Source organism: Chenopodium album, chromosome 22 (genome assembly GCF_948465745.1).
Source record: "Chenopodium album chromosome 22, dcCheAlbu1.1, whole genome shotgun sequence".
Lineage (NCBI taxonomy): Eukaryota > Viridiplantae > Streptophyta > Magnoliopsida > Caryophyllales > Amaranthaceae > Chenopodium > Chenopodium album.
The window spans coordinates 39,894,078-39,918,173 of record NC_137855.1 but is presented as its reverse complement, the minus strand read 5'-3'; the positions used below and the strand labels follow the sequence as shown (position 1 = coordinate 39,918,173).

Below are 24,096 nucleotides of genomic sequence, written 5' to 3'. Positions count from 1 at the left end.
GATGCTAAGAAATGCAAGATGGTGGCTTTTGGAATCCAGAGGCGACGCCCTTGACATTGTAACAAGATGAAGTAGTTGGTCCTTTGTTACTTCCATACTTCAAATTTATGTTCTTTGTCTCAACTTCACATGGTCTATATTTACTGCATTGTAAGTTTACTGCAACATACGTTTGTGAAACTCCCTTTATATTCACAAACTTCACATCGCTTATTTGAACATGAGAATCTCCCTTCAATAAAGAAAACAAAAGTAAATTAGAATACATTCTACTAAATATTCCCATATCTAAATTAAATAGGCTCTTATATATATAAGCATTTATATTGAAATAAAAGTGAAGATTTTATAAGCATAACATTGTCTAACAAGGTTTGAAGGGATGTAAATGTCCTAGTGTTATTCGTATGATTTATATCTTCATAGTATGTGGATGTCAATTAGCTTAACTGGTAAAGTTTTGGGAGTAGACCTGTAATAATCTCATTAGGCATTATCCACTCCCTCTTGCGTATGAAATAAAGTAAGAACCCGTCTCAAATAATAGAGTCATACCGATCTAGTTAATAAATAAAGAGATTTGGAATTACCTTAGGACACTTATGTGATGGACAATAATTTTGATCAATAATGATGGGATTGCTAGCATTGTCAACAAAAATGCTCTCAAATGAAACTTGTGCAACCTTCCCAGCATTCTTAGTAGCCCATGTCTTAATCCTAACACCATTCATGGTATCAGTGAAGTTGCAATTCTTCACATTAATTCCCTTCACTGCAAGCTCGTTGGGACCGATACCCATGCTCCCGATACTAATCCCGTGGCCTGGCCCGCATCGAGTGCCCGTGATGTTAACATCTTCAGCCCCAGGAAGGAGTGAAATGCAATCATCTCCTGTAGAAATCTTTGAATCTGATACTTGGATTTGTCTTGAGAAGGCAATGTTGATTCCATCAGTGTTAGGGCTATTAGGAGGGGCTGATATATTAATTTGGGTTATTGTAACGTTTTTGCACCCGTATAGTTTGACGTGGCTACCTTTGCTATCAACGAAGTTCATGTTGTCGATCCTTGAATTGTTGACGAAAGTTAACATCAACGACTGTAACACAACAATGAGACAGTCGATAATATGTTAGTTATAATATTGGAAAATTTGTCAAAAATATGTCACCATTTAGCCGGTCTTCTCAAAATAAGTCAAGCTTTCAATTAACTAAGTCAACCTTTACCACTCGTTAACTTTCAGACCGGCTAAAGGTTGGCTTATTGTTGACAATTTTTTTTTTTTTTTTCATGTTGTTTTAAGTGTTATAATTTAACTTGCACATAGTCGTAAGTAATTTACCGTTGGAAGGTTGTTGACCGTGGGGTTATCTTCCATTATCTTGAACCATGAATCTGAGCCTTGCCCATCAAAATGGCCACCACCACTAATACCCAATTTATCTACATATCTAAATTCAACCCAATAGTCCAGCCCAATATTAACTTTATGGGCCTTCAAAAAGCCTGCATTGTCGAAATCTATTGGGCCCAAGCATGGGCCTTGAAACAGTAGATTTTTCAACAAGTATTTCCCACGTGGGATTTTAATTACCGCTTTGCCCTTCCATTTGCATGCTTCATTCCATGATCTCTCAAAAGCCTACAAGGTGAAACTAATTTCAATTTTATGACATTTTAATCATCACTCAAATTATTGTATACCCATTATAAAAATTTGTTTTTACATCAAAAATACAACATATAGATTCAAAATATATACGGTATATTTTGCGGATATAAACTCATTTCTCATAAGATGTATGTTTGCAATTGTGGGTATATTTTGTGTATAGTAAATACGTGCATATATATAGTCATGTGCGTGCAAAAAAGGGGAGGTTAAGAAATCTTAAAACATGAATTACGGACAAATACATTTAAAATTGTAAAAATAATTTTTAAAATCCCAATGTAAAAACAATATTTATTTTAAATTCATTCGGTTTTCTTTTAGATAAGAGAATAAGTACAAAACAAATTAAACTAAAGGAGCACATGCAAGAGACTAGCTAGAACTAAGAGTACAAAAAAATAAAAACATGAATTGCCTTTTTTTGTGACAGTTTCAAATTAAGCCAGTTATGTAGATGAAAATCAATCCTTGTATACTGATGATCATAACATCTAACGAGGATTAATATGATATAAGGACGGTAAGGTGATCATGATTACCTGTGAATTATCGTTATGGTCATCACCAAGAGCACCATAATCTTTAACGTTGAAGAATTTCACCTCCTTAATTGCTTGAGAGAAACTCAAAATTAGCAAAATCATTAGCAAACTTACAGCATTATCTCTCTTTCTTGTCATTTTTTGTTATTTCCTCTTTTTCTAACACTGATATATTTTTCTAGGGCTTAAGTTGGTATGTATTGATCTGTTTCATCAACGATTAATAGCTTCTTCAGATTATATACATTTTTTTTTTTTTTTTTTTTTTTTTTTTTTTTGCAAAAGGTTTTGTGACAAGTGGTACACACAACATTAGGGTAAAAAAATGTGCTCGTATTTTGTACCTATTCTTTTATTATTAATATTTTATTTTATTTTATTGTTAGCAAATTCGGTTTCTATTTGAACTAACGTTTGACCTTTATGCATGCGGGCGTGTAACCATACATGCATAAGAACAAACTGAAATAAATGGGAAATGAGCCTATCATAAAGAATTGGTTGCTCACTTTCAAAATAACAAAATATTAAAACTTATTTTCCCAAAGCTAACAAAAAAATCTCCTCATATTCAAAACTGTAAGAAATATGAGTAAAAATTCTATAAAATTAATATTTTAAAAATGTACGTACTTTAATATATTTAAAACCGAATCTAACAAGTTCCACATACTCATAGTATTACTAGTATAGTTTTAATGTTTGTAATAGTGAGTTTTTATAATGAAAATTTTAAAAAGTTATGACCATATAAATCAAATCATAAATAATAAAAGAAAGGGAAACACACAATTAAAAGAGAAATCCTTGGATACTCTATTTTTCTTTAATTCACAATTTCACACACCCATAAATATTTCAAAAAAAATTTCAATAGTACTTTTTATAATGTAATGGTACGGTTGTTTTCAATTGTTAATTCGTTATATGTTTTGCATTAATTTTTGCTTGCTAATCAAATTAGGGTTGTGAACAATAAATATTTTTCTCTATTTTTGTTATTTAAATTGTCAATAACTTGTGGTTATTCTATAGATAGTTACACAAGCTAACATTATTTGATTAGCATTTGTACATAGTACATCGTAAAAAATACTCATTTTGAAAAGCACAAATCATCCTCACGTGTGTGAATAAATATTCCAAGGAAAGTAATCTCACGACATTGAATGTCGTACAACCAAGCAAGAAAGTACGGAGTATGTATATACGAGTACGTATACCGTACAACATAAATATAAAATCTAAGATTATTTCTCAATAAAAATCGACTTACATTACAAATCATGTCACGTACATGCAAATTAATTGCCCATAGGTTCAAAGTATGACTCATTTCATTAATAATTAATTAGAAATGAATCTAATTACTTATCATTTTATTGAAGATGAATACGATTTACTTTCATTTATTCATTTTATTTTTAGTAACATCTAAAGTTTACGCATTCAAACGTAAGGGTGGGGTCATACAACTTCTTTCTAATATGAAGTAGAATATCAGTTGTATCTTGTGGGGTCATATATACGACCTTCATTCAATGAATTAAAACTTCATTTTATAGAGACCTACCTCATCCTACAATTACGGAAATTAAATAATATTAAATATCCGTACATTACTAGGACTCCTACCTCCAATACTACTACCTCCGTTACAGGTTATGTGCAATGATTAGACATTTTCCCTCTCTGCTTTATGTCAAATCGTTGCACATAACCTGTAACGGAGGTAGTATTTTTCTTTCTAATAATTAAATCTTCTCACTTAATTATCATTCTATGATGACAAGCAAGATTTAGGAAATTGTACACCATAAGCCTTCCCACTAGCATTAGAACAATTAGAAATGGTATTCTCTACATTGCTCTGAAACTTGATTTTAATGTCCCTCAACTCGATTTTATCGCATGGATTACTCCCACTGCACTGTAAATTCACTGCAACTTTCGTCCTTGATGTTCCTTGAATGTTCTTGAACTTCACATCTCTTATTTGTACTCTTGAATCACCCTGTAAATCAAGCTCGAAAACGTTAGGTCATTAGCAAAGGAAAGAAAAGATCTATATGCGTCAATATAAGTCAAGTTACTAACACTTTGGTGCGTGCATCTTATGCATTAGCCAGAGTTACAATAGTTACATGCATGTTTATAGGTAGCATCGTACTTATAGATGTGAATTTTTAAAATTTGCTATAATCACATACCAAATATTAAAAAATGATAATGTTAACTTATAAATCTTGATACATACCTTTTCACAGTTTTTCGATGGACAATAATTCTGGTCAAAGATGATAGGGTTATAAACATTCGTCATAAAAACATTCTCATATCGAATCTTCGTAACAAGGCCAGGATTATTAGTAGCCTTAGTCTTGATTCTTAAACCATTAGTAGTACCCAAAAGATGGCAATTTTTCACGAATATTCGCTCAACACGTTCATCGGACGACCCTCCCATACTTCCGATGCTAATTCCATGACCAGGACCACATTTAACCCCACTAACAATTATGTTTTTCGAACCCCTAAGGATTGCAACACAATCATCTCCGGAAGCAATTGTGGAATCGGATATTTTAATACCATTTGATTCTCCAATCTTAATGCCATCAGTGTTAGGGCTATCTTCTGGTGACGATACGGTTATTTGGTTTAGTTTAGTGTTGTTACATGCAAATAAGTTGAAATGGGTGCTTTGGCTGTTGATTAGCTTTATATTTTGCGCCTTTGAGTTTGTTACAAAGCTAAATCTCAGCAGCTGAAACAACAATCAAAAAATAAAAGACCATCAAATGTGTACGTGTAAAAAATGTAAAATTTCAAACGTTGCGATTAAAAGAATAGAGTGTGTCTGTACTACAACTTACTGTTGGAAGGTACGGAGAGCCCTGTTTTGGTGGGCCTGCACCAACAAATGATCCTCCTCCACTTACTGCCAGCCCATTAACATATCGAAACTCGATCCAATAATCCCCACTAAGGCCCAATGGAGCCTTTAAAGTGCCTTTGTTTTGAAACTCTATTGGGCCATTACATGGGCCAGTCAGTAATACTGAACCCACTAAGTATGTACCCGAAGATACAACCAATTTGGATCCATCCTTCCATTTGCAAGCATCCTTCCATGCTTTCAACAATGCCTACAAAATTTTGAATTTATTAAAAAAAAGGACTTTGGAAAGAGATACTACCTCCGTTACATATTATTTACAACGATTGGACATTTTTTCTCTCTTTTTTATGTCAAATCGTTGCAAATAATATGTAATGGAAGTAGTATTAAGAAATTCCACCTTTCAAAATCCAAACACTTTACCAAACCAAAGAAAAATTAACATGATTTGGAAAGTGAATACGTAATTTTACATTTTATTTTTCACAATGTCAAAAAACATATCCTTTGTTAATCACAAGTTTGAAATCATTTTTTTTTTTCACAATTTTCTTTTTGTATGTACATCCTCCATCCCACTAGAATCGTCCCATTTGATCCAAAAATGAGACATTCTAGTGAAATGTCTGGCCTCAACTAAAGCAATTTTAGTAGGATCGAGCACAAATTCATAAAGACACATTCAAAAGTCTAGAGAATACTAAAAAATAGCTCCTAAAAAACATGCTTTCATTTATCATTTTTCACATTTAGTAAAATAAATTGTAAATGGTCGTGGCAAATTATGAATTAGATCATCAAATGAATTACCTTACTATTGTCCACTTCTCCACCTTTAACAGCACCATAATTATCCAAATTGAAGACCTTTGATTGACAATGCCCTTTGGTAATAAGACAAAAGATTAACAACACTAACATAATACATTTTGACATACTCGATTTGATTTGCATCTCTATAAACCCGAGTGTATGTAAGAATTTGTAAAACCCACCCAAAGAATGTAAGAATTTGTAAACTCACTCGAGTGTATGTAAGAATTTGTGAACTCAAGGAATTTGTAGGATGTACTTTGCATGCTATAACTGATTGCTTTATATAAGAAGTGGTCAATTGAGATTACAAAAACGAAAAAGGTCAAGAAATCTTTACGATATTAAGGTAGATAAATGGTTTACTATATTAAGGTCAAAATCTTTTGAGTTTTTGGCTTAGTAAATTTCTTTTCCAAGATTATTTTTACCTTAACAAAATGATTGAGTGATAACCTAATGGCCTTATCCCTTTTAATCAAAATTTCTTCACATATATGTATAATTACCATGTTTCTAACTAAAGTTTGAAGATTTTGCTAAAATATTTACCCTTTTTATTTTGTCATTTATCTTGGCATATAATCTTTGTGATTTGCTAAGAATTACTTCCTCCATTACATAACAACTATTGCGGCTAAATTGACACATTAGTCAATGCACTATTTTGACTTAGGGCATATTCATATTTACAGAATTGAGCTGAATTGAACTAAACTGAACTGATTGAAGCTGAACTGAACTGAATTGAGCTGAACTGAACTGATCTGAATTGAGTTGAACTGAACTGAGCTGAAATGAATATTTTATGAGAGAACTGAACTGAAATTAAGTAAATGTGAACAGACCCTTACAATATACTCATATTCTAAGTGCTATACAAGTATATGAAAATTCGATAATTAGATTTTAGATACTACATGGTGAAGTGATTATATTCTAACAAGATGTCACTTGATAATACTTGTTTTGTATTTAAAAAACAATCAACTCATAAATGAATAATATAAAAAGTCAAAGTGTCAAATAAATCTTTCTATAACAAGGGGTAGGAGTATTAATTTTATTGGATTTTTTAGGGTTAATAGTAAAATAGCTTACTAAATAAGTAGAAGAACAAGTACGTACGAGTAGTAAATACAAGCATCATATATTTCCTATCTTGATCTAAGTACTAATCCGTACGATATTATTTGACTTTACCCTAAAAAAACATAGCTTATCATATTCGTAATGTGACCTCAAAAGTCAAATCTTCCATATAAGGAGTATATATATAGCTATATATGTGTGATATATATACTCCGTAATAAAATAACATACTTAAAATAAATCTTCACTTTTGGTGAGAACAAACATGATGATTGATAATAAAAATTAAATCTTATAATTCCTTTAACAATTTATTGTAAAAACTATGTATGGAATATTGGTATGTGTTTAATTATATGATACTGAAATTATGTTCATGAATAGGATCGTTATAAAAATCAATTATGATTTATGATTTTGTCCATTATAAGATTTTTTTTTAATTTATTTTTTTTTTTTTAAAATGTAAGATGAATAAAGATTCATTGTCTCAACTCTAAAAAATTTGGATCATTTTGATGGACCAACAAGTCAAATTTGATTAGGTTAAAAACCGTCATTGTTGTTAATTAGGCAAGGGTCTATTCATATTTACTTAATTTCAGTTCAGCTCGATCAGTTCAGTTCAGTTCAGCTCAGCTCAGTAAATGTGAACAGACCCTTATACTTTGTAGTATTTTGCAGTCGATTTTCAATAGTAACTTGGTAGCTAATAGCAACTCAAGTCTCTAATGGTGAAATACGAAACGTTTTAAAATGGCTTGCCACGTCACATTTTCAAGCTACAATAATGTCACCTCGATCTTAAAGTCAACACCTTGTAGTTTGCATATAAGTGCCCCTTCATTTCCATTTTTTAACTAAGCTTGTAGATTTGTTGAGCTACATATTGTTGCAAACAAATTATATACTTCGTATATATTTTCTCTGTTACGGTGATTTAAGTATGTAACCACAATTTTCGTAGAATTGAAATTGCAAACAAGTGCTTTAAATTCATCATTGGACTTGATTATATCAGTAAACTGCCTAAAACTAATAACAGTACTGTAACTTGAAAGGAGACATGGAAAAAGATTGGCTTGATTATGTTTGAAAACTAAAACAAAATTACTCTGCGAAATTGTATATTGAGACATTTACTCACAATTTCAATAAAAAAATGGGCTCGTAAATCATATTACAAATGGTGTAGAATGCACAAAAGTATATGTATGGGAGACTCCAAAACAATCAAGTATGTACGAAGAACTTCCTTCTAACAAAACCTATCAGAACAGAACAGCAGCTGCCGCGGTCAATGACAGGAGGGATAATAAAGCAGAAACAGCAACTTTATGTTGGCTGTTTTTTGTTGTTCCTGGTGCTGTTGTTGGTGCAGATGCGTCGCTTACTGGCACAACTGCAGGAAGAGGCGGCTGCACCACATCTTCCTCGGTTAGGAGGGGTGTAGGAGGTGCTGCAGGACCCGGGCCAACTATTCCCAAGAGTCCACCAGGCTGTACTGGTTTCATGTAAGTCGGTTTTTCTTTCATTTTCAGACACAGATTTCCTGCAGAAAACAGAAAAAACTGCATTAGTCCACTGTTATGACTTACCTATACTAGCTAAGAGTTTCTGCATCATAGTGACTTACTCTTGTATGAAGCAGCAGTTTTCGGGAAGTCTGTAACTACACCATCAACATTAGCTGCAGTGACGAATGTATTTATCTGGACTATTGGATCAGAGAAGGCGTCAAAAGGTATGCTTGTAAATTCATTCATGAGAACCTGAACGTACACAGGAAGCTTAAATGCCTGAAACCGTGGCACAACATCTGTCATATTTTCAAGGAACCCATCTGCATTGAATGGAAGGATGGACTTCCTGTCAAGAACCACAGAATCAGCAAAGGTCTTGATCTCTGAAATAGTATCATTGTTTGTCCCACTAACTATTTCGTCGACTTCATAGACAAGTTCATAATTACTCCCCTTTATCGCCTTGAGGACTGAACTGCTGGTGGACTGAATCATAACCTTTTTTGCTGTTGTACTGTTATAACCAGCTTCATCTAAAGCATCCAAAACTGTATCAATTATACTCATGCCCTGCTTCACTGCCAAGTATTGCGCGTTCTGAATATGTATACATCAGGAAAACAGAAAATCAGGATCCATTGAGGCTTTAAAAAAAGGTGACAAGAAAGGTTCATCTGGACTAACAGCAGCTATCGGCCTGTACTTACCTCTATCTTGATCAACACGCGTGAAAGTGATGAAGAATTTCTAGCTAGGTCCAAGAAGTCAGCCAAGGACATGATTTTTCCTGCATTCCTGTTTTCTGGGTTTCTGAACAAAAGCGAACCTGAGTATGGACTTGTAATTGCCGCTGCAAGCAAGGATAAGTAAACGTATAAGATGCCAATGAACACTAACATTACTTTCTGCAGTAGTCACGTACGAATTCTATGGTATATATGAAACAGTGGCAGACAATTTCACTTACGAGTCAAGCCTTGAATATCAGTCCAGTTCAGACTGAATGTAAATAATCCAGCAGCAGGTTGAATTTCCTCAACAGTTGACATAAGGTTCCTGAATTGAGTGGCATCAGTGTTATTCATGAGATTGGCAGAGTCCAAACAGAAAGGAACGCCGTCCTTTGACATTTGAACTTCGCAATCAATCACTTCAGCACCATCACTAATAGCCTGTTTGTATGCTAAGTCAGTACAACCAGGGTAGTCTCCACTTGCTCCATTGTGAGATATAACCAAGGGCGCAGCTGAAACCCAACAGATACGGATAGGAACAAAATGTTAGATTTGTCACTAGTTCATTATGGTAATACTTGATGACTTAAGACACGGAAATAAGAACTGAAATCCAATAAAAGAATAGCAACAAACCTCGTGCTGATGCATTCTTGCCAATGTGAGCAAAGCAATCTGCAAAAGTTTAACACAAAATTAGCATACAATTAAGATTTCAGCAAAAGAACCTGGATTATAACATCGCTATTTATATCAGGAAAGAAACAAAGAGTCTAGCTCTCACCTATCGCTTCTGATGGAGTTATCGGGAAGTCAGACAGCACACCATCCACAGAGAAGTCCCCATTGTCAATGAAGCTAAGATACTCATTAACAGGGTCGTAACTGTAGTTGTAAGCAATAGGTACATCATTTGCAAAATCCGCAGCAAAAACTTCAAGACCAATTTTATGAGCATCATCCACAAGAGATGTATGAGGTAGCAGATACGAGGATGCATCTTGAGGCCATATATAACTCTTCGGGACAAGGATTCCAGCAGCAAATGACTTAATCATGGTAAGATTCTTCAAGAGAGAATCATAAGTCTGGTTGGTTGAAGGTTCTGTTTCATCCTTGTCAAGAAAGCGGAATATCAGTTTTGTTCTGGACTGTCTATTTGCTGCTAATGGCCTTACAAGTCCTTGCAAAAAGCCGACATCAGGTGATGAGACGTGGGTGATGGTTATGTTCTGTGACGCGTTAATAATAAAGGTCCTCATGCTCAAGTTGTGCTGACTATAGAAGTCATTGTTCTGCATAGAATCACATTTACAATAGTTACTCACCATTCAAAGATTTTCGATCCTAAATGTACATAACACAAACGATTACTGCCAACATATAAGTTATACGTTGCAGTAAATAAGTCCTACCTGAACATTTAACCAGAAACCTGCTGGTTGATTCTGCATAAACACGTCCTCAACACTTTGAATTGTGGACATGCCATTAAAAGCAGGACTTCGACTATAAATCCCCTGAACCACTGCAGGACAACAGAATAGAATTCAGTACCAAACATAAACAAATTCATGAAATGCTTCGCGCACATAGTAAATCAGCATCATGTCCCAGTCTCACACAAATGAAGGCATAAGTTTAAACATCATATCAGGAAAAACATGTTATTTTCACACAATTTATCATGCATGTTCATAAGCTATATTACTCAGACTCGGCTACTAGTGTCACATACAACTACAATAACCTACACAGTACACACCTAATGAAAATCATGCAAATATTATTGACTCAAACTAAAGTGTCAAGTCTCAATAATCCATCCTTATGGTAAAATGAAAGTGTCGAGTATCCAACACAGGTACTTTCACGTAAAATCAAAAATGTCCATCAAAACATAGTTCATTCCAAACTTACATGGGATTGTTGAGAGTGTCTCAAAAGTAAAGTCGAGTGCAAAATACCCCTCAGTTTTAACACCATTAACATCATAAGTATTGCTTCCATTATTTGGAAAAATGTCTGGAATGGCAGAGGAATTATCGAGTTTGATATCAGGGAAACAAATTCCAACTCCATCTTTTGATAATTGAACATCACACCATAACACCAAATCTGGCACACTAGTACTAATTGCAATTTGGTAAGCCATTGCACTAGAATCTGGAAACAACCCCGAAAATCCACCTCTTGCAACTACTAAAGGAGGAAATCCTGCAACAAAAATTAAAAAAAAAATGGTAAACAAATTTTGTTCTTCATTTATATGTTTTAATTTGTTTACTTCAGATAATTAAAATTATGGGTGTTAGATTATACTACAAGAAACACGGGATTTGTACCAAACACGGTATAATTAGTCACAATCTTAATGTTTAATTATGTACTTTAATGTAAGACATGTAGTATAAGAAAATCAATCAGAGTTTAAGAAGAACAAGTTAGCAAATAAATTTAATGACTTGGTAGCATTTGAAAAGTTAATAGTGTATGATGTTACTTAGACTCGAGTACTTGTGTCATACCCAAGTGTCCTAGGTAAATTAGTACTCGTAGAAAAATTTATGACTTTGGGTTGAACTAAAATGTTATAGTATCTCTATTCATACAAGAATATCATGAATTTAACACATATACGATAAATAGTAAAGATACAGAGTCCGACTAACATGGTCACGTATTGTTTGTTGTGTGGCATGAATGCATGATTATATGGTATGGCATGTTAGGTGCACATGGCATGTATCATGTATGATTGTAAAATTGTACTCCAAATTAGAGATTGAGAGTGGTTGGGGGTTTGACTTTTGGTCGTATTTGGAAGTTAATCTTAATATTGTTGGACACCTAGTTTAAAAATTTAATTAAGGCTCTTATAAAATGAAATTGACTTGGTAAATCTACTTAACGATGAAATTGACACATTTGAAATCTGCAAATACAGCTTGGAATTGATCCAGCTAACAGCTACTAATGACATGATTAATAGGACAAAAAAATGATGATAAAATCAGCTAGAAATTTTATGATAGTTACATTTGATCAAGTTCTTTCTACCGCATCTCACATCATAAATGACAAATTCACTAAACAATGTAATCGATACTACGATACAAATAGTAAGAAGCAAAGGTCATACAGACTACGGAGTATAAGGAATTCAGGATTTTTTTTTTTTTATACGGTGAGATACAGGGTGGGCCCTCGCCACCCTATCACTTAGAGAAACCATCCCTCCATCTCCTCATTACTCATTAGGAATTCATGATGTTAATGAAAAATTAGGTGATAATTATTCATATAACTCAACTACCAAAGGATATAACATACTTTCAAACCCAATTTTCTATCTCTCAATTAACCAAAAAACACCTCATAAAGTATATCAAAGAAAAGCTCTTATCTTTTTTTATTTACTTTGACAACCAAACTCCATGAATGAACATGATCAAACATTTAAAGTGAAAGAATTCCACCATTAAAGTTTCCTTTTATTCATATATTCACACCACTTTTTAATTAAAAAAAAGGTCAACTTTAACCATTCTTCCCAACTTTTTACATGAAAAGCACACCTTTTTTTTGGTGATCAAAATAATGTAGCTCCATTCCTTTAGTGGCTTCCAGAAGCTCCTATACCTTGACCAAACTTTTTTTTTTTTTTTTTTTTTTTTGAATTTCACCAAAATATTTTTCATATTCTATATTTTTCTTTAATTAAATTTCGCCGGGTTTAATTTTTAAAGGTGGTAATGCCATGACTCACTTAGTGACAACACTATCCGTGGTGGAACAAGTTTTCGTACACGAACATTTTAACTTTGGTGAAACTTGATCGACCTCCAACTATAATATCGACCTCCAAACTATAACATATAAATCAAGATAGATAAAATGTAAGAAAATCCAAAGAAAGAGTACATACCATCATGTGTCAACCATTTGGAGGTAGTTTTTTGTGCAGAAGCAAATGCAAATAACTGAATTAACAAAATCAAACCTCCCAAAACCCGAAAATTTTTCCTAGAGAACATCTCTTTATTCATTTTTTTTTTTGGTGAATTTTTCTGGAAATTTTCCAGAGCTTAGAAGAGAGAACAAAGATTTTTAGAGAGAGAATAATGGTGATAGAAGACTATATATATGTCAAATGAATTTATAAAATACTATAACAACAAAAAATCAAAAAACAACGTATAAAAAGTATAAATTACGTGTAGATAGGTAGAAAACAAAAGAAATATGATTAATTAAATGATGATGATGATATAAATCATATAATTGTGTGATAATATACTAGTACTAGTACATGTTTTTGAGCATAACGCGGAAGCACGTATATTACTATGTTTGATTTATATTTTATTTTATATTATTATAACAAGTCAAAGACAATAAGCTTCATTATTTTACGGCCGGCATTGACGGCTGCCAACTTGTAATAAGCCAACTGTTGAGCATTTTACATATCTACATCACTCGATTTCTTTTGGCGAAATCTAAATGAGTTGTTTGAATCGAGTTTGGTTCGGGTTAGTGAAATCTTATTTGAGGCGGTTTTTAGTTGGGTTGGGTCATATTCTTGCCTATACGACAAGTTTACTATACCTGTTTTAACGAGTTGTTTGAAATTTTGAATCGAGTTTGGTTTGGGTTAAATCTTATATCATTGTTAAGATTAGCTTATTCTTTAGGCTACTCGCTAATTCTTCCAATCTCCCCCCAACGTAATGTAACCCTTGTTGATATAGTGTGAGTATGACGAGTGTTTTTGGAGATGGGAGGTTCTTTGGACCGGCGTGTTGGTTAATATTTTCTATTTTACATAACGACGAAGAGATTAGTAGGATAGAGCATGCCTTTCGCTGGCTGATATGAAGTGTGATTAGTTTAATCAGGAATCAATTTCCCTGATACTCTGTTAATTGTTTTGGTAATGATTGATTGATCTGATAATGTGAAATATAATATGCTTTCAAGTCAATTAGAAACACAAAAAACCAAAGAGCTATGATAATTATTAATAAAGAGAATCATACTCAAAGAATAACTATGACTTAATTATCTTACAACAATACAAGTAGGAAGATACAGGGAGTGAACAATCTGAGTATCTGAGACGATATGTACTTCATTTTGCAACTCCGCGATCAGGACAGAAATGATTAAGAATGGACATAACCTATGACATAATCTAAACGCTTCCGAATTTGGGGGAAGGGGAGAAAAGTGATAGAAAAAATAGAAGCAAAATCACATAATTTAGCTAGAGGAAAAACTTGGATTATGATGATGAACAGAAGAGAGTATCTGCAACACCAAACTCCATATTCAATCAAGTCAGTAGGAAGATGAAGAATTGCCTTTACGTAATCCTATCAAAACAGCAGAGCAGCAGCTACAATCATGGACAAGAAAGATAACAATGTTGAAGCGGAAATTTGATTCTGGCTGTTTCGTGATGTTTTGGGGGTTTCCGCTGTTGATGGGGCCGAGGCATTCTTCTCCACAGGAGCAGGGAGAGGCGACTCTGATACATCAGCAACACTGAGGAAAGGATTAGGAGCCTCAGCTGGGGGCATGTAAGATGGGGTAATGAGCTGCATGAGTTGACCAGGCTGAACAGGGCTCATGTATGCTGGTGTGTTTGTCAACTTCAGACACAGATTTCCTGCAAAGGGGGATAAATAGACATATATCATAACCTTGCAGAGTAATGAAGTTACTGAACTAAGCATGAAAATTTGATGTTGTGACAGATGACCCAAATCCTGCTGTTCTCAAATCTCAACGGTACTATAGTAAAAGCAGAAACTACTTTCTCATGACCCATGGAGAAAAGCACTGCTGGAAGTTAGTAGGAGAACAAAGGCAGAAATAACAAGAAAGTCTGAACTCTGAAGCCAAAGTCAAGTCTTACTCTTATAATCAGCCGCAGTTTTTGGAAAGTCTGTAATGACACCGTCAACTCCACCTTCCACGACATAAGAATTGATCTCGACAATTGGGTCGGAGAAGAAGTCGTATGCTTGGCTGACAAATTCATTTCTGAGAATTTGAACATATACGGGAAGCTTAACTGACTTAAACTGTTGCACAACATTGGTCCCAGCTGTAAGGAATCCCCCACTTGTTGGAAAGATGGACTGCTTATTGACGACTACAGAATCCGCAAAGGTCTTGATAGAGGCTATGGTATCATTCTTAGCTCCACTAATAGACTCATCGACTTGGTAAACAAGTTCATATTTCTTCCCCTTCATTGCCTTGAGGACAGAGCTGTTGGTGGACTGAATCATAACTTTTTTGGCAGTCGGGCCATTGTACCCACCTTTCTCTAAGGCATCTGATACTGTATCAGTTATACTGTAGCCCTCATTCAGTGCAAGGTAGTTTGCATGCTAAATTAGCATCAAGAAAAGACAGGATCAGAATTAGCATCAAGAAAAGACAGGATCAGACCTTATTAAAATCTTAATTAAAGTTTTGTATAAAAGAGCAACAAGAACAAAAAAAACTGCACATGTGCTATGCCCAAACTTTGTCCTAACGAGACTCCCACAGTTCATTTTAAGTTGGCCAAAAGGAATACAATTCCAAAAACAGTAATGAAATGTTTGAAGACTTTGAACTACCATACTAATCCACAAAATTTTCCAATTCACCTAAACCTATGCTTCCACCTAGTAAACTACAATGCCAAAGGATTACTTTAGAAACTCATGTGCATCTTATCTTATAAACCAAATGCTTAACTTTATATTTTTCGGTGACAGACAAAGTAATATATAAGGCTTTTTTACAGATGCTCTAGCACATTAGGTTGATACCTATGCTCAGATCTGTACTCTTGTGTCAAAAAAAAAAAAAGATCTGTACTCAAGCAACATCCATTTGGCCTCTAATTATCAGTCACACCCCTGACACTCTGCACTTTCCCTTTAAACATATTGCTAGTGCTGCATCTACATTTGCTATTATTGCATGCACCAGTGGTTAACTACTTCACTCATTTTATTATTAGTTGGATCACCCAATGGAAGCCTTGCAGCATGCTATGCATGCCATACTGCTAGATATCATACTCAGAAAGACATCAAATTGAAAAATCAGGAACTTTGCAGGAGGTAAATTAGAGGTGAAAAGAAAGCCAACATATGCACGAATAGATACAATGCAGGCCTTATAATGAACTCACCTCTATTTTGATCAACACACCATGAAGTGATGTTGCGTTTTTGGCAATATTCAAGAAGTCAGCCAAGGATATAATTTTCCCAACACTTTTGCTTTTAGGATTTCTGTACAGGAAATATTCGGTGTATGGGTTTGATATCACGGCTGCAAGCAAGAAAAAGAAATGAGCAACATGTCAATGCTCTCCAATAATGTTAAAATGTTACAAGCAGATAAAGAGTGAGGGGAAACAAAGGGCATCTGGCAAGCATTCAGATCATAGGAAAGACTAGCAGTCAAGGCCCACCAAAGAAGCATCTAGCGGAACAAAATTTGAAGTTATGGTGTGAAAATCAAATTGAAAATGTTTCACTTGATTCAATTCTTTGTATTTACTATATATATACAATAAAAGTTCTAAACATCTATAACCTATCTTATAGAAGTATGAATCTGAGTGTATCAATGTTCCTAACAGTATTATTAATGGGTTATAATGGTAATTGGAAAATCAATAATCTATAGCATAAGTTGTAGAATGAGTACACACACATTCCAAAACAGCAAGTTCAAAGTCTGTACAGACTTATTTTAATTCCAACATTCAAATTCAATCAAATTATTGCATAACCACAACCATTTCAAAAGAACCAACACAACTAGGAAAAATCAGTCAAATAGTGAAATTGTAGAAACAGTGATCACTAGAGAGGGGTTTGGGGGGGGGGGGGGGGGGTGCTTTGAACAATTTAAGAATAGTTATATTAGAATATAGACAGGTACATTAAATCATCTTGAGGTTTGAAGAAAGAAGCCCTAACTTTCAAACTACCCTTTGAGCTAAGCCTCAAATGTCAGCCCAGGGAAAAGTATATTGTATATAATATAAGGTCACTATTGAACATTCGAATTCCCGTGAAATTTAGACACTTGTTTTCAACAGATACGTCTCTGAGGAGGATAAACAACCAAGGGTGAAGTCCTAAGTTATAAATCCCATAATTCCCATTTAAAAGAGCTACAGGTCAGGCCTTCAATTGTCTAGTTTAGATTGAATATCGGCTGAGGAATGAAAATTTATAAATTAAAATTCTCATGAACTTTAGACCCCAGTTTAAAGGGTCAAGAACAATGTCAGAGGTAGATAAGTTAAACAATTGGTAGAAAAAATAAGACAAAATCACAACTCCAATACCACTTACGAGTCAAGCCTTGAATATCAGCCCAGTTTAGACTGAATGAATATATTCCAGGAGCTGACCCAAAATCTTTAATTGTAGCTATTTCACTCCTGAATTGTGTTTGACCGACCAATGTGCTATTCATAAGATTGACAGTGCTAGAACAAAACGGTACCCCGTCTTTTGACATTTGTACACTGCAATCAATCACATCTGCGCCATCTTTAATAGCTTGTTCGTATGCTACATCAGTACAACCAGGGAAGTCTCCACTTGCCCCATGGTGTGATATAACCAAGGGCTTGTCTGAAAGAAAACAAGACAAGAATAGGAACATGTTAGCAATGTCAATGTATAGATAATTTATGTTAGCTTAGAACACTAAAAAGAGTAGAGGCCCAAAAGGAGGAACTACAAACCTTGAGCTGGTGCGTTTTTGCCTAGATGAGCAAAACAATCTGCAAGAAGTTGACACAAGGTTAGCATTTAAGAAATACATAATTATCAGGCCCAATAACCCACATATGAGCCCTAGTTGTTTCGCATACAAACACAAAGAACTACCCCTGCTATGCTCATTTAACGGACAACTAGAGTGAAGAAGTATTCCAAATCAAAATAACATTCAAAATAATTGGAATTTTCTCAGGTAATGTTAATAACAAACCATCACACATCAGTCTGCAAAGAAGCACAAAATCGGCTGCTAGAGAAACATAATAACTAAATAGGCTACTGGAGAAGTAAAAACTTGGTATAGGACATTAGGACACTTTATTCCAAGATATATAAAGGTGAAAGACACAACAAGGCCTTAAGCAATTATACTACAGGAGAATTAAGGTGGATTGCATAGAGCAGCACAAGATGTGAAGCTTCATCAATCTTTCATGTGAGAAAACCCTAGTCATGTAAGAGAATGAAGGGAGCACAGTGGACGCTACATCAATTACCCATTATCAACAAAAATTGAATTTATAAATGATAGAACAGACAAGCTATAACATCTTCACAAAAGCCAGCTTAATAGAGAGAAAAAATGTAAAACATGCCATCATCACAACCTCACATCATCATATTACACAATTTTCCTCAAATTTTTAATATGTTTATGATTTATTCAGGAAAATATTCCTATGTTATTATTTTTTAAATTGTAGAACATTTTAGAAGAAAGGTATCCCACGAAGGTATGTAGACCTAGTTAAGGATATGTATCGGGATGTGTCAACAAATGTGAGGACATGCGGAGGGTTGACAAAAGATTTCCCTATTACAATCGGATTGCATCAAGGGTCTGCATTAAGCCCTTTTCTTTTTGCAACGGTTCTAGATGAAGTAACTAGACCAATTCAAGATGAGGTTCCATGGTGTATGTTGTTCGCAGATGATATCGTTTTGGTGGATGAGACTAAGGATGGGGTTAATGTCAAGTTGGAGCAATGGAGGCAAAGGTTGGAATCTAGAGGGTTTAAGCTAAGTCGGAGTAAGACTGAATATTTGGTATGTCGTTTTGGCACTCAGAGGGGTACAAGCAATGAAGTGGTGAGTTTGGATGGAAAGGATTTGACCATGAGTGAATGTTTTAAGTACCTAGGGTCGATCATCCAGAAGAATGGTGACATTGATCAAGACGTGACCCACAGGATTAAGTCAGGGTGGCTTAAATGGAGAGCGGCCACGGGAGTGTTATGCGACCGCAGCATTCCCTTAAAGTTGAAGGGAAAATTCTACAGGACTGCCATAAGACCAGTGTTGCTCTATGGTACAGAATGTTGGGCTTCTAAGAAAGAGCATATTAAAAAGATGGAGGTTACGGAAATGCGCATGTTAAGGTGGATGTGTGGAAACACTTTAAGAGATAGAATCAGAAATGAGGTTATTCGCAAGAAAGTAGGTGTGGCGGGCATTGTAGATAAATTAAGGGAAAATCGTCTGCGTTGGTTTGGACATGTAAGACGGAGACCCGAGGGTGCACCGGTGCGAAGAGTGGAAGAGTGGGACCATGGAGGGATTAAACGAGGAAGAGGGAGACCAAAGATGACTTGGTTGGAAGGAGTGAGGAAGGATATGAAGTGCATGGATTTACGTGAGGATGAAGTTTTGGATCGTAAGGGATGGAGGAGAAAGATTTATGTTGATGACTACACGGAATAATCAAATTTGGTTCATGTTAGCCGACCCCACTTTTGGGATTAAGGCTTTGATTGATTGATTGAGAACATTTTAGAGCAATTATAGGACTATTAGGTTAGTTATTACACATGGGACAAAAAATTATAGCTAACCTCTAGCTTCTGATGGCGTTATTGGGAAGTCGGACAGCAGACCATCCACAGAGAAGTCCCCATTATCGATGTAATAGAGATACTCAGTAACTGGGTTGTAACTGTAGTTGTAGGCAAAAGTGGCATCATTAGCAAAATCTGATGCAAAAACTTCAAGCCCAATTTTATGAGCATCTGCCACCAGAGTAGTATGAGTTTGTAGATATGAAGTTGGGTCAACAGGCCATATGTAAGACTTTGGGACAAGGATTCCGGCAGCAAATTTCTTAATCATGGGGAGATTTTTCAAGAGGGAACCATAAGTCTGATTGGTTGAAGGTTCTGTAGCGCCCTTGTCAAGAAATTGAAAAATCAATTTTGTTTTGGTCGATGCAAATGGCCTTGCAAGTCCTTGCAAAAATTTGACCTCAGAAGACGAGATATGACTCATTATTACTCTCTTGGAAGCACTAATAACAAAGCTCCTCATACTCAGTTTGTGCTGGCTATAGAAAGCATCATTCTGCAGAAAGATATTAACTTAATGATTTACATTTCAAAGTTAATGCACTTCAAAAGACAAATTACATGAGAACATTAATGCCAACATCTAAAATGCAATAAGTAACGAACAGTATCTACATGGAAAAAGAGCTATACCTGAACATTTAACCAGAAACCTGCAGGTTTGTTTTGCATAAACACATCCTCTACAGTCTGAATTCCGAACGCACTCCCATCAAAATCAGGGCTTCGAGTATAAATTCCTTGAGTCACTGCAGCATATCATAAGAGAAATCAGTACCAAACATCTAGTGTAAAGAAATGGAATGAAATATGCCAGAAAGGCTCCACAGAGATATCCTCAGTGTCCCATATCTCATGCATGAATGGAGGTGGGGGATCCACTTCTGCACTGTTCCCCATCCTTTAAGCAAAGAAAAATAGCATTTCACGCATCAGGAATAAAGATGGAACGTAAAAGATAAGAAGAAATACTAAAAAGATTTATGGCCTAGGCTCCTACATAGGAGATATCACTACTAATCCAATCCTTTCTCCTTGAACTTGTTACCCATAAAAGCTCAGTCCCTTGAACCTAAGGGGAATCACACATACATGCTGAAAACTTAAACAACATCCGCCTAAAACAATAGACCACATTTGACTTTCTTGATCAAAATTCACTAACTTAGACTGTAAAGTTTTTTAAAGTATGCATTAAGTAATGACATAAAAAAATAAATAAATAAAAGTAAAAAATTAGTTCATCTCTGCCATTTGGTGGTATATATGTATTGCACTATTAGCATATTCCAAGCAGTTTTTTGTTGGTTTAGGTACTTGTAAAAGAATATAATCATATATTCATATAGTTTGGCAAGACCGTACGTATAGAAAATGATTTAAATGGAAAGGTTTGACAACATTAAATGTGGCTTTTTTAGATAGTAATATCTCTATGCTCCATAGGGAAGCAAGCACTGGACACTGCAACCTACAGCAATGGTATCTCATGAAAATGGGCATGATAAACAAATCTTAGCCAACTAACATGAACAGTAGACTAGTAGAGTAAGGAGCACATAAGAAGCTGATTATGAGAGCTTACAAGAGACTTGTGATAGTTCCTTGAGAGTAAAATCAACGGGGAAATACCCTTTTTTAGGATCACCATTAAGATTATATGTACTCTCTCTCTTCGGATACACGAAACTAATGGAAGAGGAATTATCCAGCATGATATCTCGGAAGCATATCCCAACGCCATCCTTTGTTAACTGAACATCACACCATAATACCAAATCGGGCACACTAGTCATCATTGCCAAATTGTAGGCATAAGAACTAGCTGGAGGGAACAACCCTGAGAATCCATTACGTGCTATGACCAGCGGTGGTGACCCTGAAAAATATTTTCTTTCCCCATTAGATAAGAATTTATCATAAGTGAATTAAAATCGAATTGGTGGCACATAACCTGAGAAATAAAGTACAAGAATATAATAACAAAACCTCGATGTATAATTGTGTAAACTTAAAATTTTGATTTATGAGAATAAATTTTACTTCTCAAACAAATAGCTAACATACTTATGCTAGCATCAAAGACCTAAAATCAACAAATAATACACTAGAGTATCCATAGGCTATGTTGCTCCAACTATCACTTCACCTCAAGTATTCCTGTCGGATACTCAAAACTTGGACATAGTGAGTGTATGACACATAAAACACTTCATTTGTACCAAATCATGCAAATATTTTATGACAAGGCCATGTCTAACACTTGGGCATGTACTCCTATCCCACTCTCCTTGCTGAGTTTTAGTAAAACAATCCACAGGAAGAGTAATATGATTTTTCCAATGCTAATTTCATAGCAATCCTTAATAATTACATCTTGCCAATTTTAGCAGGATCTAGATTCCAACTTTCCAATACCATGTATTATAGGCAATTCTAGCATCAATAACACCAACATTAAAATCCCAACAAATTACACCAATCTTAAATCTAGTACCCTAACAGCATCATCTCCAAGGACACCAACCTATTGAAACTAATTAATAAAAACTCCATTAATTAATAAACCAGAAAATGAAGTAAAATTAGTTCTTACTTACTTACCCTTCAGATCTCAAACACTTCAGTAAACAAATCACAAAAAAAACACAATATAAGCTCCAAAAAAATTCCAAATTAACCCAGAAATTGAAACTCCATAACTCAACAATCACCAAAAATAAATGCAACCCAGTTCACAAAATCAAATTTTTAACAAAACCCACATCCCAAAATCATGCAAAAATTCCATTAAACAGTAAAAATCAACCAAAAATGGTGAAAAAAAGAGGAGAGAGATTAAAAAAAAAAGTACCATCAAGAGTAAGCCAATTGCTTTGAGATTTCTGGGCAGAAGAAAACACAGTAAGCTGAAGAAGTAGAAAAGCTACTGCAATAACAACAGTACTAAGCTTGGAACCACCCATTGCCGGAAAATTATTTTCCGGCGAGATATTTTAACGCCGGCGACGGAGATTTTGGGAGTAAATTGAAGTGGGTATTAGCAGATTTTGTCGGATTTTAAGTGAGGTGACAAAATTCCAGCTCTAAGAGGAGAGAGAAAGTTGAAAAAAAAAACGGGAACTTTACAGGTTGGTGGGGTTTTTAGTGGATTTGAAGTGTATTTATTTTACGTGTTGAATCATAAATATGGAAATTACTACACTAATAAAGATGAAATGAAATTAGATTTGGGTTGATATTTAAAATAAAATTAAAATAAAAATTAGAAATTTGAGAAAATGATTGAAGTCAGGTTGTCACAGACAACCATGAAAGATGTGATAGGCGGCTTCAAATTTTTTTTTTTTTTTTTTTAATGGTAAGGAGAAGGACCCTGATCGAACCTCAACCCTCACGGTTTTTTTGATCCGATATTTGCGGGCCAGACACTTTGAGAGTGAGGGGGAAAGGTAAGGAATCCCCACCCTCAAAGTGCTTCTAGTGGGGATTGAACCCCCAACCTCATGGTTGGAAGGTACAATCTTTCCCACTAGACCAAGCTAAGCTTGGTGATAGGCGGCTTCAATTGCTGAGCTGCTTTATTAGGAGGTAATATAACGAGTAGATATACACTAGTGAGTATTAGGAGCTAATATAACGAGCTAAGATATACACTCGTGAGTATGATGTGCATGAATTATATATATATATATATATATATATATATATATATATATATATATATATATATATATTGTAGTTAACTTCGATGTTTTAGCAAATTTTACTTATAAACTTTTTTATTAAAAAAAAAATACTTTTTTATGAGTTTTTCTATGAGTTACTAAATCCTTTTGCTTCATAAATGTAGGAGTCAAGTAAAGTTATAGTTGTGATACATTAATGTTGTACTCCGTAATAAATTGAAGGGGTTGTTAGGCAATCAATAGTTGGCTTGTTTGACGGTTTCACCAGCTCAAAGTATTAGTTGTATGGATTGACTTTTTAAATTGGTTGTTTGAGTTAGCCATTTACAAAATTGTTTGGCAAAATTAGTTGTGGCTATTTGTTGTTTATTAGTGAAATAGTGAGTTAAAAAGCTAATTGAAAAAAATTACTAGGATTACTATTGACTTTTAGCTTTTGGCTGAAAAGCTGGCTTTAAAACCAAC

At 34.6% G+C, this 24,096-nt stretch overlaps 4 protein-coding genes across 4 annotated transcripts; all 4 read right to left on the bottom strand.

Annotated features, from left to right (window-relative positions):
* Positions 1 to 4: 4 nt before the first annotated feature.
* LOC145604443 (exopolygalacturonase-like) lies at positions 5 to 2,362 on the bottom strand. The gene is made up of 4 exons (XM_081660334.1): positions 2,222 to 2,362; positions 1,350 to 1,649; positions 591 to 1,103; positions 5 to 232 (listed from the first exon to the last, which is right to left on the bottom strand). Exons 1-4 carry the CDS (start codon positions 2,360 to 2,362, stop codon positions 5 to 7), a joined length of 1,182 nt encoding a protein of 393 aa, XP_081516460.1.
* Positions 2,363 to 4,004: 1,642 nt separating this feature from the next.
* Positions 4,005 to 6,047, bottom strand: LOC145604442 (polygalacturonase-like). Its single transcript, XM_081660333.1, has 4 exons — positions 5,937 to 6,047; positions 5,101 to 5,373; positions 4,482 to 4,991; positions 4,005 to 4,238 (listed from the first exon to the last, which is right to left on the bottom strand). Exons 1-4 carry the CDS (start codon positions 6,045 to 6,047, stop codon positions 4,005 to 4,007), a joined length of 1,128 nt encoding a protein of 375 aa, XP_081516459.1.
* Positions 6,048 to 8,092: 2,045 nt separating this feature from the next.
* On the bottom strand, positions 8,093 to 13,497 carry LOC145605147 (glycerophosphodiester phosphodiesterase GDPDL3-like). Its single transcript, XM_081661174.1, has 9 exons — positions 13,217 to 13,497; positions 11,209 to 11,505; positions 10,704 to 10,816; positions 10,073 to 10,583; positions 9,925 to 9,963; positions 9,522 to 9,800; positions 9,262 to 9,404; positions 8,668 to 9,151; positions 8,093 to 8,583 (listed from the first exon to the last, which is right to left on the bottom strand). Exons 1-9 carry the CDS (start codon positions 13,335 to 13,337, stop codon positions 8,303 to 8,305), a joined length of 2,268 nt encoding a protein of 755 aa, XP_081517300.1. The 5' UTR covers positions 13,338 to 13,497; the 3' UTR covers positions 8,093 to 8,302.
* Positions 13,498 to 14,275: 778 nt separating this feature from the next.
* On the bottom strand, positions 14,276 to 23,106 carry LOC145603749 (glycerophosphodiester phosphodiesterase GDPDL3-like). Its single transcript, XM_081659726.1, has 9 exons — positions 22,797 to 23,106; positions 21,528 to 21,821; positions 20,576 to 20,691; positions 19,937 to 20,438; positions 18,068 to 18,106; positions 17,670 to 17,954; positions 16,490 to 16,632; positions 15,212 to 15,692; positions 14,276 to 14,962 (listed from the first exon to the last, which is right to left on the bottom strand). The coding sequence occupies exons 1-9, from the start codon at positions 22,906 to 22,908 to the stop codon at positions 14,670 to 14,672; spliced, it is 2,265 nt and encodes a 754-aa protein (XP_081515852.1). The 5' UTR covers positions 22,909 to 23,106; the 3' UTR covers positions 14,276 to 14,669.
* Positions 23,107 to 24,096: the final 990 nt, after the last annotated feature.